The 16,978-nt window shown below is 43.9% G+C and overlaps 1 protein-coding gene across 1 annotated transcript in view; it reads left to right on the top strand.

Moving 5' to 3' along the window:
- Window positions 1-13,718: 13,718 nt before the first annotated feature.
- The window catches only part of robo3 (roundabout, axon guidance receptor, homolog 3), a gene marked incomplete at its 5' end in the record, with an annotated part of 155,517 nt that continues 152,257 nt past the window's right edge, over window positions 13,719-16,978 (top strand). Inside the window, one exon of the mRNA XM_079172075.1 lies at window positions 13,719-13,872. Within this exon, the coding sequence (XP_079028201.1) occupies window positions 13,719-13,872 (154 nt within the window). The remainder of the gene's footprint in view (window positions 13,873-16,978) is intronic.

Below are 16,978 nucleotides of genomic sequence, written 5' to 3'. Positions count from 1 at the left end.
GCAGCGCTGCAGGCTGGAAGCAGAGCAACTGAGGAAGACAGTAGCTGTGTAATGAAAAAATAAACTAATGAAAAAAAAGTAGAATACAAGTAGTGTATTTATGAAAAATTATTAAATTATAAAATAGCTATAACTTTGTGATTCTGTTTAGGCCAGCAGAGAAGGCTTTGCTGGCCCTGACGGCCCAGCACTGTGGTCAAGTAAAAGTCTTACACTGCAGCATTCAACCAGAACATCTCTTTTGCCCAAAACACATGGGTATGTATAGACCTGCTGTACAATGCTAGCCACATACTGTAACATATTAATCATATTGTATCTGTTTGCAGGGAGGCTGACACCACCAGGCTGCAGCTTTAGGGCTGATCAAGCATCAAATCTTAACAAGGCTCTCCTAACGATCTCAATGAAATGCTCAGTGACTTAATTAGATGATGCGCTGTGCATTTAGAGTTGGCCTGTGTGCAAATGTGTGGGGGGAAGCAGAAGGGATGACAGGGGGGGTGGGGGGTGTCTTTAACATGAGACTAAATATAAGGCTGACTTTTTATTTGACCCTCTGGTTTTGCTTCATCACTTTTGTCATTTGGCCAATCCAACATGTTCAGTGATTAAAAACGTAATATATATTATATGTATACACTATAATTTCTTCAATGAACAATATACTTTACCCAGAGGCTACTCTGCTCCTTTCACCTTGGGATGATAACATTGCCATTCTTAGAGCCCTATACACTCCTTAGCATATTGATTCAGGTGATCCAAGAAGTCCGCTTTGAGCAACACTTCCATTGAGCCAGTTTCAGTTTTTTCTTTTTTCTTTTTTCCTGACAGAGTTTATGTGTACCCTCTGGGCTGCAGGACTAGCATCATTGAAATGAATGAGCAGCCTGCATTTTTACACACAGGGCTGATGTCTGTAGAATATCAGGAAACATTGCATTTAGGGTGACGTTTAAGGGTTAGGATTATGTGTTAGGTATTAGGGTTTGGATTAGGGGTTAGGATTATGTGTTAGGTATTAGGGTTAGGAGTTAGGGGGACAATGGGATATCATTAGCCACCCCTGCCAGGAAAACTTTATTTATTCTTCCTTCTCTCTTTTTCTGGCTCCTCTACACTCACAGAAATACTTCCAGGAATCCTACACAACATTCTTGGGTTGGGGTTAAAAGTAGAAAAGTAGAAATGAAGAAAATATGTATAATAATGTCCAATGTCTTAAATGTATTCCACATGTACAAATACACTTTTGTCCACTGTTAACATAAATCTGGATTATGTATGAAAATATACAATGTCTATATTTCTTTGAATTTTGTATTTATAAAGATGTGTCTCTCATTAACTCAGATCATTTAGTGTCTTTGAGGTTTGCTCAGTTTGTCCACGAGAGGACAATGCCGTTTTAATTCAGGTGTTGCTAAGGAACTGCAGCGAGTATTCACTCCTCATCCAACTGAACAATCAGATTGACACTGTCTGCAGTCACATACACACACAAGTCTTCCGTTTTGCAGATGACAGAAACTGAACGAAAATGTTCTGGTTGGTTAACCTGTAAATGTGGATGTGCAATTATAACGGAACTTAATGTCCAGAATTAGGTCATTTAAACAGGTTAAGACAAGATCAAAGTGCTTTGCAAGCTCAGTGGCACAAATGAATCTGAAACTGGTCTAGTAAAAAAAAAAGCATGTCAGCACCTCCAGTCATTGTAAACCAACTGTCTCTGATCTCAGGAGGCTCTAAATGACTGCATGACCATTAGAGCCACTGTCACTTCCTGAGAGGCCAACAATTAGTCCCTGCCGGCGGGCCGGCCACGCTAATGGCTTCAGTGTGGAAGATGTGAAAGCGCTGGTACCAGCGGTAGGGGAGGACCAGTGGGTGCCTGGAAAAGAGCCACTCACCCCTCCACCCTTAATTGCTGTGAAAACTCCATCTAGTTTAGGACTGGGTGAGTGGATGGTAGGGTGAACTTTGGGAGGCTCTGTTTCCCCCCTCCAAGGACCAGTAGAGGTGCAAAATGGACACCAGATGGAAGAAGCATAACAGAGAAGTGGAGCAGGAGGATGCAGGGGGTTTAGCATGGAGCATGGTGGGTGACTTGGCTGGCTGCGTGAGCCTTGTTGCTCTAGAGTTGTACGGGCATATGTCAAGGTATTATTATGACTTTGAATGTGAACCCTTCTGCTGAGAGACTTTTGTGAAGTTCCAGGAAAAACTCTTCTTTCAAAAAAAAGTTTTCGATAAAGACATCATACTATGAGGTTTTGAATGGAAACGGAGGCAAAAATAAACCTTGATTTTGGCACCTGTGCTGCACCCGCTGTGTTATTCCAACAGATTTTCTGGGGTATGACTGACGACAGCGCAGTTAACCAAGCAAGCCTGCGCATTTGCATCACAGTGGTGAACATAAATGGATGGGGACTAAATTGAGAGGGAAAGGTTGACAGTGTCCCTGCCTGTGTTGTGCTGTCTGTTAATCATTTCCCAAGCCCCTCTGGCTTCAATAAAGGAGAATAAAAGAATATAAAAGAACAATTTGGGCTGCCCCAGCTGTGAATAACCAACCCATCACACCGAACAATAGCCCAGTCACGCTTGCTATAACTCAGCTTGTGATCTCGGACACGCCCCTCTCTCTTGCCACATCTTTGTTAAAGTCGTCTGTCAGGCATATCATTTTGCTCTCCCCACCCCTCCTGCACGACCAGATGGTTCAAATCCATAATCCACCCCCCCCCCCAAAAAAAAAACCACCCTCGGACCCCCACTTCCACATTGTTTCATGATGTGACATTACTCTCACCGTGGCTCATTATTGGCCAGTAGTAGCCCACCCCCTTGGCTAATTAAGCTCAGCTTTGTCGAGCCAGGGAGCAATAGCTTAGCGAGCTGGGAGGACGTCCCAGCACCTGGGGAGTCTACCTGTTACAGCGCCTGGCTCATCAGCCTCACAGAGAGGAAGAGGCAAGCCGGTGATGAAGGGGGGGGCCCAGCTGGCTGGCTTGCACTGGCACTTAGAGAAGAGGCGGGGTGGTAGCCACTGGTGCATGATGCAGTTGTTTTAGCAGCCCTGGGGGCATTTTATGCAAGACACACCTCAGTAAATATGCATTTAAAAGTGCATGGGTTTTCAATCTCTAGCATGCCCACATGTTCAAGTTGCTAAAATGCACTTTATCCCTCTCAGGAATGCTGAAGGCATGAAACCATGGAAAATGATATCCATCTAATATTATTTGCCACCACAGCACTGTAAAATCTACTTAAGCTTCAGTTTTTCTTTTTGATAAAATGAATGGTCAGTGTGAGAGAATTGACCCTTTGCTTAGTCCCGTCCTTGAATGCTGAGTAACAATTACATTGGCTAGCTCTGACCAGGGTACGACAACTGTCCGGCTCGGCTCCATAGACTCTCATGTGATGGTTTCAAATGTTCTTCATGTTCAAGCTGGTTCAGATTTGGAGCTAGTCGTGATTAAACGTTGTGTAATAGTACTATTCTTTAACGGGAGAGGTTGGAAGGAAATATACGTTTCTAAAACATTGTGTTTTTACGTAAAAACTTGTGGAGCTAACATTAGCAAAGAACGTTAGCATATTATTAACTAGCACTTCTATGCTAAACTAGCTACTGAAGGTATACTAAATGTATACACATGCTGCTTTTGCTTTTTTAATGATTTTAACTGTGAATACAGACCAAATACACTGTTGTTCCTTATTTCATTGTGTTCTGTTTGGATCTTCAGGTGATGTGTTGGTTCACTTTTACGCTGTGATCTGTAGCTTTACTTTCTATCTTTATCTATTCAACCTGTTTTTACTGCCAAATCAGTTTGACATCCTGGATATATCCATAGACCCTTCTATCGGCTTCTCTCTGAAATCTCTTGTTTGTTTTTCCAAAGGAAAGTGAAGTTAGTGACAGTGTGAACTCCATGGTAGCTCTTACAGCTTGACGGTGTAGCATTCATTCAGATTATCTGAGTATTGTACCATTTCTAACGGCTTTTAATGAAGATTTCAGATTTTATCAGAAAACATGTTGTAGAGCATGACATCAAAGGTGACTAAATCTCTACAAGTGAGTCCCGGTTAAAGCACGTATTAAGCCGCGACTGAGGCTTGCCATTGATTTTCCCCTGGAATGTGCGTCCTGTTTGAAGTTGGCTGTCCGCTGCACACAGCACTGTGGGAAAGCTATTAAGCTTAAAAGTTTTCTCCTCCTTCAAATTCTGAGGCTGACAAATAACTCAATATGACGCAGACCCCTTCACTCTTGCTCCACAATATTTCCCTCTTTCTCCAACTATGATTGGCTTGATCTCCAGTGTTTCGGAGGTCCACACACACACACACACACACACACTGATTGTGAGATTGTGAATCAATCTCGTTAAACGGCGTGAGGTCCTTACCCAGGCAAGTCACATCAGAGTCTCACTGCAGCGCGGTGCACAGGGTCAGTCTCCAAGAAGCACTTGAAGATGGTTGTGATCCACCGCAGGACCGGGGGGGTCCAACCCGAGGGACCAGAAGCGGTCTGGGGCTCGCTAAAATGACCACCTTCGATTTGGGCAGGTGGGGCCGGTCATAATACTAATGCATATTTAAATGACTACTTTGCATTTATCTGCATTCATCTGAAAATGAAATAGTATGTATGAAAATAGGAATAGAATAAAAAATTTATATGTAAAGGTGTGTGGAGGGGAATTCATGAGATGCAAATGTGTGATGGGATAAATGGCAGGTCCATCTTTTCCTACTTAATATCCGTGGAGTCGCGGCTAATTGTGCTTTTGTTGTGCAATTACCCAGAGTTTGCTCAGGGTTTACACAGTCGGACTGCGGGGATGTGGCTCGTGCTTTGTTTGACTTCCTCCCCTCGTGGCCCCCTGTGTAATTTAGGGATAATCCCCTGACTAAAGCATATTGGCTCTGTCACTCCCAGTTACACTGCCTGCGATGTGACTGTCGATGAGAAGAAATAGATATAGATGACACAAAGATTGCTCTTAAAGAGGCACGGCTGTCTAGGTTTCAGCCTTGTTAGCGGGCAGTCCGAACGCTTTGAAGTCGCCTTTGAAGTTATGAGGCAATTGGAGGAAATGAGGAAATTGGCCGCAGGGTTTCCCGGAGAGCCAGTTTGTAAGAGTCCTGATTGGACACAGAGCCTCAGAGGGAGACAGCGGACATTTTGCTCAGGGGGCCTGTCTTTCTGGCCTGCAGAATTTTCTTCACTTCAACAAAGACAAAACTGAGGAAGTTGTTTATGGAGCCAAGGAGAAACGTTTAAAAGTCAGTGCTCAGCTTCAGTCGGTGATGTTAAAAATCACAGACCAAGACAGGAATCTAGGTGTAGTCATACACTCAGACCTGAATCTCAACAGCCACGTGAAGACATTTACAAAGTCAGCCTAGTATCACCTGAAGAATAAATAAATGATTTAAAGACTTATGTCTCAGCAGGATTTGGAAAAAACTTGTCCATGCATTTATCTTCAGAAGACTTTGTCCTGGTGTCTTCTTCTTTGCTGAAATGTGCTGTATAAATAAGCTTGCCTTGCCTACTAAATATCTAGGACAGAGACACCAATTATGGCACTTTGGCATATGGGCAGCGCCCAGCTCTGTTGGATGGAACTGCTCCAGGTTAGTGACACATGATGTTTATTGCCAACCCCCCCCCCCCCCCCCCCACCCCCCCACCCCCACCCCACTCCAATTACTGCCACCTCCTTTGCTGATGGCTGTTGTGTATCAGTGTATCAGATGTATCAGTGCAGGAGGCAAAAGGCGAGGGGGGAGTTTCATACACCTGCAGCCTGGATCTGGCTGCCTGCCTGCATTTAGCCCTCCACTATCCAGCTGGGAGAGAAGGGGTGGGGGATGCATCCGGCTGTCTTTACCCCAGCTCAGGTTCCCAAGGGGGCAAACTGCAGCAACAGACCCCAGAAGTGCACGCGACCAGACCCAGGCACAGATGTTCCACCCTAGCGCCACGTGGCCTCTACCGTTCTGATGCCCGTCTGACTGCAGGTGCTGGCAGCAATCACGTCTCGCTGCTCAGGACGAGTCAGACTTTTACCACACTTCATCCCAGCTGACACTCGTCAGGGGATTAGGACCCTGCACCCTGTCATCGCTCCGACAGACAAAGCGGCTGACATGACAATGAGCTGCGGCGATGAGGCCAGAGTCTTTTCCTTTGGACGTTACATTCAGAATGTTCCTAGTTTTTAGAAAGAAAACATGCTTGATGAAATGTGTGGTTCATGAAACATGCATGGGCTGGGGAGTTGGTTCTAATCCAAGTTTAATGGATCTAAAATGGTCATAGCCTTAGCATAATATGATACAACTCTTTCATTAAAGTTTCAAACACTGAAGCAGTTTCATCCCTGCAATATTCAAGTGATCAGTATATTGAATATGTTTTCCCAAAGTTGATAATCAAATGTGTCTCCCTTTATTAGCAGTTTGGGGGCCACTGAGTATTGACGTTAACCTTGAAACTGCACAAATGTCCGTTTGCTAACAGAACGCTACAGTTGAACTGGGCACGAAAAAGAAGTTCCAGAGAAAATGCATGCAACTGCTGCAGCCTTAAAGAGGACATGTGGGGCGGCTCAGCTCTATAGTTGTTGTAGAGCAAATCTATCTCTGTAAGCTGTGGTGCCTCATTGAAACTGTAGAACTCTTCATCAAAAGATAATCTATTTAATACGCTTGTCTGCCGCTTTTCATCATGCGAAGTTCTGTCGATAGATTTGGGCTGTGGGAAAGGAAAGTAGATGAGAGTTCAATTCAGACAAACATTATCAAAACTGTCTCTCACCTGTGAGAAACAGCTGGCCTCCTATCCACCTTGTATTGTGTTCTGTTTTCCAGCTCAGGATGTTGTAATGTATTGACCCAAAAGGGGGTTATTACCTTTCTGTTGTTTCTGATCAACTGGTTTTACCTTCTAATACTGCACCAATATCAATCAGTGCACCTAAGCAAGCCCCTGCAGTGTTTAGGCAACCAATCTGCTTTATCTAGGTTGAGGAAAAGGTTGTGGTTTGACTTTAAATAACTACACAAGCGGCATCACTAAAGAAAGTATGGAAATGATGTGACATATAAATCAGCATAGACTTCTTGTTTTACACAAACAACAAACAAAAAATCCCCCCTGACCTCCCCATGCAGAATTCATTACTCTACCTCACCTGTCCTGGCTCACAATAGCTTGGGTTATTTATGAATTACAGTCTAGCTAGGAAAAGTGTATGACAACAGCCGGAACTTGTAGCCTGGTTGGTGGTGGGTCAGAACAAATAAAGTCGACCTGACTTTTCCTCCAGCGCCATCGTCACTTCAAAATGTTCCTTCGTCCCAAACTTTGATTAATGACCTGCAAAGCTAACAAAATTACTTTGTGTTTGTTTAGTGCCAATTAGAACAAACTCAGATGGTGAACATGGTAATCATTGTACTTGATGAACATAAGCATGTTAGAGTTGTCATTGTGAGCATGTTAGCATCCTGACGTCTGCACATACAGCCCAAAGGACTGCCATGCCTATACAGCTTCACAGAGCTTGTGGACTTTTAACTCCTCTGGTTGCAAAAATAATTCTGATTGTATAGAAGTCTATGAGAAAATGACTCTACTTCTCTCTTGATTTATTACCTCAGTAAACATTGTAAACATGAGTTTATGGTCTCAATCTCTAGTGTCAAGTCTTCTTCAATACAGCATGATGTTCATTTAGTAAGTGATGGTCCATTTAGAGTCAAACAGACCATAAAGCAGGGTATACTTTAGGGCGGGGCTACACAGTGATTGACAAGTCAATACTCACTCCTCCGCATTCCAAATATGATCTATTTTGCTTACTGGTTGCAAAAATCCAAGATGGCAACGTCCAATTTTTATATGCAGTCCATACTTTTTAATCAAGGAGGTGTGTGGATCCCTTGGATGTATAAAACGAACTGGATACAACATCGGAGTACAGTACACAGTACAAAAGATAAAGATGCTCTAACTTTAGTTCACTGGGACTTAAAGTGTGTGTTGTACAGCCAACATTGCAATGCTGAGTGATTACAATAATAAGAAAAATAATAAGAATAATATAGCATTTTTAACTAGAGAGGATCATTATTCATAAGGCTTGCTCTATTTGTGTTGCGTCTCAATCTATATTTGTCCAGATGTAAAAACAATAGGTACAAGTAGTGATTCAAGGCATCACACTGATATGGGAAAATGTCAGTATTACATTTGCTTTCATAAGAGCTGTGTGGGAATGTGAAAAAGGTTTGAAATTGTAATAATTGTCACAGCGAGACAAAGACATCCATCGCACAGGATGTTGACATTAATGACCTATCTGCATCCATCTCTGCATTTACATTTGTATGAAAGGCCAAACACCCTCAGAGTGCCACCTTTCATCCCTCTGTTTGATGGATCTGCATGAAATTTGGTTTCATGCTTCAGAGTCCCTCATGTCACTGACAAAAGCACCTCAGACCAAACAAAAAGGTCACCATGCAGCTCCCCGCTGTTCTAAATTGTGGCCACACTCAGTTAGAAAATCACTGCCTATTAAATGAAATAACCTAATATAAAGATTGAAAACAAGTGTCATTTTGCAAACTAATATTACTGTTAGTCTCACTGTTATACTGCAACCTAGGCTACAGTTGTTGTGTGATGTTACATCTGTGCACATGGATAAAACAACACATTGCAGTCCAGAGAACAGAAGCCATAAAGCCTGGACTAAAATGTATCCATCTATTTTGAGAAGACGCTCGTGATGAAGGAGTCTTCACTGAGGATTGTCTGCTGAGGAGAGGAACAGGGGAGTGAGCAATCATGCACACATCTTTGTAGTGGCACTTCAGAGCAAGCCTCATTACGGCTACTTTATGAATGAAAAAATCAATTTGGTTTTGAAGATAATTGCAACAACATTATCATCATGTGCAAGTCATGATTCGCTGCCTCCTGTGTTTTTCTCAACATATTGTGCTGTGAATATTCATCAGTTTCTCTCATGCAGCTTCAGGTCTTCAATGAAAGACTGAAAATAAAGGTTGTCTATCTCTACCTATACTTGTGTCCAACCTGTAATCCACTAAACTCATCCCACACAATGTAACTGGACTCTAAGGGCAGAACCTTCAGGTAAAAACATTGTTTTGCGTGCACAGTTTAATTTAGAGATTTGGTGCTATATTGCTTCCATAACATGTCTTCTTTCAGACTATAGTGGAAAAAATATCCCAAATACACATATACATGATTTTACTATTTTGTCTTTGTATACGTTAGATCAGTGGTTCTCAAACTTTTTCTGTCACACCCCACTTTGGAGGAAGAAAAATGTCCATGCCCCACCGCCCCAACAACATGGTAACAACATGGTAACAACATGGTAACAACATGGTAACAACATGGTAACAACATAGTAACAACATGGTAACAACATGGTCCATGTTGAACTTTGACGCCACATGCTCACACATACCAGCAGAATTTTATTTTAAATATGAGCTTTAAAATGTAGCATTCTGGTGTACTCTGAGAAGAAAAACATTTACTTTAAGCAAAAAACTAATTTACTATTCAGTTATTAATCAGTATTTCAGCTCTATTATTGTTAACCTTTAAAAGTTGTAGTCATATAAAAACTAAAATAGCAAGAGTAGCGAGAACCATCGCCTGTACAAATAAAGTGATTAGTTTTCATTACTGTATGGCTTCATATTAACTTCTACTGTTACTGTACAGCTGTTAGGATTGTGGCCAATCTTCTATTTGCAATTAATATGCATTCAATCCAGTTCAATTATTTAAATGAAAATGATAATCTACTCTGGCTAAGGTAGCTTATCAAGAGTAAAATAACAGCTGTGATTTAACTGCACGTGGGACTGTTGGTCCTCTGTCTGTGGTCATCACAGTGAACAGTGTCTGGAGTGTGATGAGAGGACACGTGAGCCTTGTTGCTGTAGTTCATCTCCTTGGAGCAGAGGCTGCATTCAGCATACCCTGCAAGATCAATGTGTTTAAAACACTGTGACAGCAGGAAGCTGTACTCAAGTCTGTTTAGACCTCCACCTGTATCCAGGCCCAGCTCCACCTTTATCCAGGCCCAGCTCCACCTTTATCCAGACCCAGCTCCACCTTTATCCAGGCCCAGCTCCACCTTTATCCAGACCCAGCTCCACCTTTATCCAGACCCAGCTCCACCTTTATCCAGGCCCAGCTCCACCTTTATCCAGACCCACCTCCACCTGTATCCAGGCCCAGCTCCACCTTTATCCAGACCTCCATCTTTATCCAGGCCCAGCTCCACCTTTATCCAGACCCAGCTCCACCTTTATCCAGACCCACCTCCACCTGCATCCAGACCTCCACCTGCATCCAGGCCCAGCTCCACCTTTATCCAGACCTCCATCTTTATCCAGGCCCAGCTCCACCTTTATCCAGACCTCCATCTTTATCCAGACCCAGCTCCACCTTTATCCAGACCCACCTCCACCTGTATCCAGGCCCAGCTCCACCTTCATCCAGACCTCCATCTTTATCCAGGCCCAGCTCCACCTTTATCCAGACCCAGCTCCACCTTTATCCAGACCCACCTCCACCTGCATCCAGGCCCAGCTCCACCTTTATCCAGACCTCCATCTTTATCCAGGCCCAGCTCCACCTTTATCCAGACCTCCACCTTTATCCAGGCCCAGCTCCACCTTTATGCAGGCCCAGCTCCACCTTTATCCAGACCTCCACCTTTATCCAGGCCCAGCTCCTTCACATCTCAGCCCTGCATCAAGCTGCGCTACACAAACAGCGTCCCCTGAAGCTCTTTGACCTCATCATCTCATCAGTATCTGGGCCTTTCATTCTACTTTGAGTTAAAACAAACAACCTGCAACCAGATCCGCCGGTGTTCCGGTTTAACGTTAATGAGTGACCGCGTGAACTGAACACGGGGCTGCATGTTTCATCACGTTACGTTTTTTCCTCCTAAATCGCGATAATGACGAACGTTAACAGTCCACAGAGTTCTGCATGCAGTGGACGTTAACTTAACCCAGCAAGTCTGAACTGTAATGAAACTTAAACTTTAACGGAGGGAAAGACGCTGTAGACATCTTAACGCTGATTGGCCAAGACTCGACACGTCACATCAAAGATGTTATATTGTGAAGATCACCACATCACCTTTCTCCTCGTCTCACTCCAATCTGAGAAACGCTGGCCAGTTGACCCCCCTCGTGGATCTACATGATTCACGTGGATGATATATTTTGATTCAAAACGGCGAATTTCGCCGAAAAGCGACAAGTTTGCAGGTATGAATACAATTCTGCATTTCCCCCCGCGCCCCACCTGCAATACCGCTGCGCCCCACTAGAGGGGCGCGCCCCACAGTTTGAGAACCACTGCGTTAGATAATGCCTCAATTGCATATTTTAACATAACATTGAAAACTTGAACTACAAAAATAATTGTCTTAACATAAGTTAATCTCCACTTCAGCAGCTCTTACATACACCAAACGTTACACTTCCATTCCTCTCTATACTCTGAAGGTTTCTACAGTGTTACAGGGTTTCTTCATGTGTCATTCAGAGCCTGATTTATATCATATTTTACTACTAAAAACATGATTGAATTGTTTTTGGGCTGTTGACAGTAATTTCTGGTTCATGGTGTGATACAAAGAAATCTCCAAAATCCCTTCAGTAGAAATCTTGAACTGTAATATGTCAACAAAATGAAACAATCAGTTCCTGTCTTTATCCAATGTTCAGATTTTTCTTCTGGAAATGTATCAAATATTTGAAAAGAGAATGCATCATTTGCATATAGATTTTCAGAAACCTAGTAATACAAAAAAAATATTTGTCATGATTTTCGTAACCAACAGGGAAGTCTCCAGGGGATTTCTACCCGTTTCACCCGGGGCGTCTGGCTCTCGGTACAGCCGAACCGTGTGGAACAAGGCGTTCCTCTCAGACGGCTGATCTCCCTGCTGAAGACAGACCTGGCTTTGCAGGTGAGAGTCATGCTGTTTCAAACAATCATCCATCTACATTCATCTACCTGGGAGACGTCAACCTCAGTGTCTTCTCACATTACCGAAACACTTAAAGCACACATGTGAAACATCTGGATCAGACGAGATGACTCCCTCACAGCTATTGATCTTACACAGCTCGCCCTCCTTCCATGTAGCACACCCATTAGCATGTGTGGATGTAGCTGGCGGAGATGCCCCATGAATGGAAGGCCCTCTGAAATGAGGCAGTTGGGGGGGGGGGGGGGACTTAAGGAATAGGGCACGGGACGGGGGTCGTCACGGCAACTTTATCGGCGGACTGGCTTCCATTGTCCCAGTGATGAAGCGGGAGGACAGGGTCCTGATGGGGGACGGGCATCGTTAATAGGAGTCACACTGAAGCTGTCAGCGGGGCGTCTGGGGCGCCACATGCGACCATGCTGCTACGAATGCACATGCACGTCAATGATGATATGTAGACTATGCATTAGGGCCATAGCATGCTTTAGCATGATTGAAGGTATGCGGGTGGATTTGTTTCACCCGTATGAAAGCACTTTAACACTCTTAAAAGCTGCTGCTTTACTGTGTTTCTGCTATTTCCCACATTGATATTATGGCTTTAAAAAGCAACCATTCTTGACATTCTTTTAAACCATTCCAAGATGTTCCCAGCTTTTTCTTGGACTTCAAAATCTATTTTAAAATGTAAATACATTTCTTTGGCCTTTTGTTTGCAGTATGACGCATTAATAAGTTGTCTTCTGGTACAAAACAGCAACTTGTACATACTATAGAGAACATGTAGCTTTTCCCAAAGACAAATGGACTCTGATCCCTTTTTTGATGCGATGTCCAGTTTGTGACAGTAGGAGAGCAAACACATCCTCAGGGGTTTGGCTTGTTTACCTAGCGCGTACTGTATGCTTTTATGTATATGAGACTGCGTGTGTGGTTTATGGGGAATACAGGGACAGTAAGTCTTTCTCTCAAGCGCCCTGATTCAAAGCCTCCTGGGACGATTATTAATGTAATAATTAAACATTTATTGCCAACAGCACCTGCTCTTTCTCTCTCTCCTCTGGACCCCCGGGGACCCCATCACAGAGAGGGAGAACAGGAGAGAGAGGGAGGGAGGGACACAGGAGGAGCCAGAGGGAGGGGTTGGAGAGTGGAAAGCAGCAAATCCGAAGGGGTCACCACCACATCGCTGGATTCTTTCACACCGACGAGAGGCGGTTGTTTTGTGCGTGGCGGCAGACAGCGTGTGAAGTTATGTGATCCCCGAACAAAAGGAACAAGGAGGACGGAACAATCCGATGCTGGGAAGGAAGCGGAAGGAATCCCAGCGAGGGGGCCCCCGAAACCCACTCTGATATCTGGAGCCAACCAATCAGCGAAACTTGACTTCCTTTTATTTACTTTTTCATCAAGATTTATCTTCTTTTTTTCTTATTTTCTTATTAATATTTGAATCAACTTGGGATCAAGAGGACATCTCTTTGACTCTGCCTAGCACCAAGTGAGGAGATTATAAGCAGCGGACAGACTCCCACCTAATAAAAAGGACAGACAGATAGAGGGTGAGACCCACGGGGGAGTGCACGGGTCCCTCTGCGCGGCAAGATGCTGCGCTACCTGATCAAGACCCTGCTGCAGATGAACCTGTTCACCGACACCATCCGGAACCCGTCCAACGGAACCGATCCATTCTTCAATGGCTCCCTGCCCTCCTTCAACGGCTCCCTGCTCGACTGGGGAAACTTCACCGGCTTCAACGGTAAGCGCAGGGAATTTGCTCTTGCATGCTCTCATCAGTCCCCCCCCCCCCCAATCTCCCTTTGGTTTGCTTCTGATCTCTCTTTCCTGACGCAGAGGACTCGCAGGGTTTCTTGAGAAAAGACAGAAAACACTGATGAGTGGGCTGTCTTTTTGTGATGGTGATGTGGAGTTGAAAAGGGAGAGCCGCCATGTGGCGATCGGAGATGAATGGCTGTTTGAAAATCAGATTAGGTGAAGCTGAAATCTGCTGCTCTTAGACCAGATTTAATATGCATAATGAGTGTGTAAGAACTCGTAATGACAGCTGATAATCATAGTTCCTTTGCTAAAAGCTGATTATAGGATAAAGCTCCAGTGTTTAAAGGGAAGTCCCGCGCTTCCTGATTTCACAATGAGGATATTTGAAGTGGTAAATTAATTCAACTGAGAACCTTTTCAAATTGGACAGGGCGATCCAGCCATTGGATACACTTCTCATGTCCATCTACAGCCGTGACAGACTTTCTGTCAAAAAAAGAGTTTAAAAAAAAAGAGTCAAAGGATGATCGCAGCACACTGGGATCACACGCTTGTCAGAGTGTTTTGCGGGCTGTGAGTAAAATGTGACAGAGACAGCGTCACCCAATAACACGCTCTGTTTTGCTCGCTCACTCTGCTGCTAAATGAAGCCGTCTGCTGTCAGGCACGACGGACTGGAGCTGTCACATCTCCTTAACTTTTGCCACCGGGCTCTCCGTCAGTGATGGAGCTCAATCTCACAGCGGCTCATCTCCGCTCGGCTCCACGAGGAATTCATAAAAGTCTTGTGTTTTTTTATGGTGTTTTTACTGTGTGTCTGCACAAGCTTATTAACACGCTGTAACGAGCTGTCCCTGTGCTCTGCTCTGATGGCAGGGCTGTATATGGATATATGGATGTACATGTAAGTAAGTTTGTGTGTGTGTGTGTGTGTGTGTGTGTGTGTGTGTGCACATGCATGGGATAGAGTTAAAGTCAACACATCACCTTGATGTCTGCTATAGTGAGCATCCAAGCTTTGTCTCCATGTCAGTGCATACCAATGAAAGCTGCATTCAGACACACACACACACACACACACACACACACACACACACACACACACACACACACACACACACACACACACACACACACACACACACACACACACACACACACACACACACTTTCTTCTGTTCTTCCTTTCTTCCCTCTCCCCTTCCTTCCCTCTCTCTCTCTCTCTTTATTTATTTCCTTCTCCCTTCCCTCCTTCTTTCTTTGTTTCCTTCCTGTCTCCCTTTCTTTTTCTATTTCTCCCTCCTTTCCTCCCTCCTTCCCTTCCCTCCCTCCCTTCCTTCCTTCCCTCACTCCCTTCCTCCTTTCTTCCTTCCTTCCTTTTTTTCCTGCCTTTCTTTTCCATTTCAATTCAGAGCCGGTTTCTAAAACATCCAGCTGCTTCTCAGCTTGTGTGCATCGACTGACGGTTGGAGCCAGTGGCAGGGTCATATGTGTGTGTGTGTGTGTGTGTGTGTGTGTGTGTGTGTGTGTGTGTGTGTGTGTGTGTGTGGATGTAGGGAATCGGTGTGCATTTGGTCAAAGAGAGGGAGTGAGATTTGCCTTTTGGTGAGTGGACATGCGTGTGAAGGGTAGATGTGCTGATAAGCAGCCTCCAGCAGCAGTGATGCTGAGTTTATAGCTTCTCTTTCATTGTTCTCACACTTGTATCTCACACTTGTATTTTGTGCTATCTTTGCATCCCTCCTCTCATCCACAAGCTCTAATGGAGTGTAGATTGAGCGCGGTGTTGACTGTGAGGATCTATAGCGGTCTGATGAGAAGTAAGCATGAGAGGTGAGGAGGAACAATGAATCTCTCTGGCTTCATATTCTGGGAAATCTCCCCCTAGAGCTCCCCTCAAACTGCATCTCCTCTCTACAATCTTTAGGTGGCATCAACACATTCGCGGAGTGTAAATGAAGACGGGGTGGATGTAATAGCTCTACTAATCAGCGATCAATGAGATAAAGTATCTGTTGTAAACCGGTGTGAAGGAAATTAATCGACCGCATGGAGAGAATGAAAGGCAAACACTGATAACTAACTTTCCAGGTGCTACCGAAATCAACACCACTGTTTCTTGAGAAAAAGTATATCCGGCTATTCCACATCCTTTGTCTTCTTTGCCCAGATTTCAATTGATACCCCACATTTATTCATTTTTTATTTATTTTTGTCATAATAGAGATGTATTTCGCCGGCCATTATGTGCTGATTCATCAGTGTGTGTGTGAGTGTGTGTGTGTGTGTGTGGGGGGGGGGTGCTGGTCAAACCGTGGGCATCCAGCCGAGAAGCTCAATAGCGAGGCAGTGGGCGGACAGCTTGTGTGGGTCGACCTGGAGCTCAGAGGGAGGCTCAGTGGGAAAATCAATGCAGCCCAATAACCAATTTGTGAAATAATGGACAATTCACTCAAACACAGCACTATAGTGGACTGCTGGGGCCCGGCAAGTTTATCTATTAGTTCTCTTACACCTTCTCTCTTCCTGTATCGTACCCTCTCTGTTTTCTCTGTTTTATTTAGGGATAAGTGTGCTGTGACTGAAGGATGGGTACGGATACCTGTTTATAACTGACAGCCAAGTTAGTCACAAATTAAGGTGGATTAACGTTGGCCTGAATCTTGAAAGTTACAATATTGTGAAAACGTTTTCAAAATGCTGATAATAAAAATAAATATGATACTTAATGAAGTATGTTTGTATTAACTGCGTATTTCACACATTTTTTATATTTTCTGTCTATGGTCTGAACTTCTTTACAGCTTTAATTTCCCCATTTACTCTGACTGTGTGTCATTACTCCCCCCCCCCCCAAAAAAAAAAACACATGAAGGGAACATGAAAGGTTAATATTTTGAAAAAATGTATGCTATGTATATATTAAAGCTACTGGGAGTAACTTTAACATTGGGTTGATTTTGGCGGTCCCTGTGGACAAAAGTGGTAGAATTTCTAGGCACCAGATTACCTTTAAAAACAACTTATTTTACTGCAGCTGAGTCTGACAGTCTGTTACGAACAGTCCTGGTTCTGGTTCTCCCATG

This window comes from Pholis gunnellus (genome assembly GCF_910591455.1).
Source record: "Pholis gunnellus genome assembly, chromosome: 13".
Classification (NCBI taxonomy): domain Eukaryota; kingdom Metazoa; phylum Chordata; class Actinopteri; order Perciformes; family Pholidae; genus Pholis; species Pholis gunnellus.
Note: the sequence above shows the minus strand (reverse complement) of the source record. Positions and strands in the feature narration are given on the sequence as shown.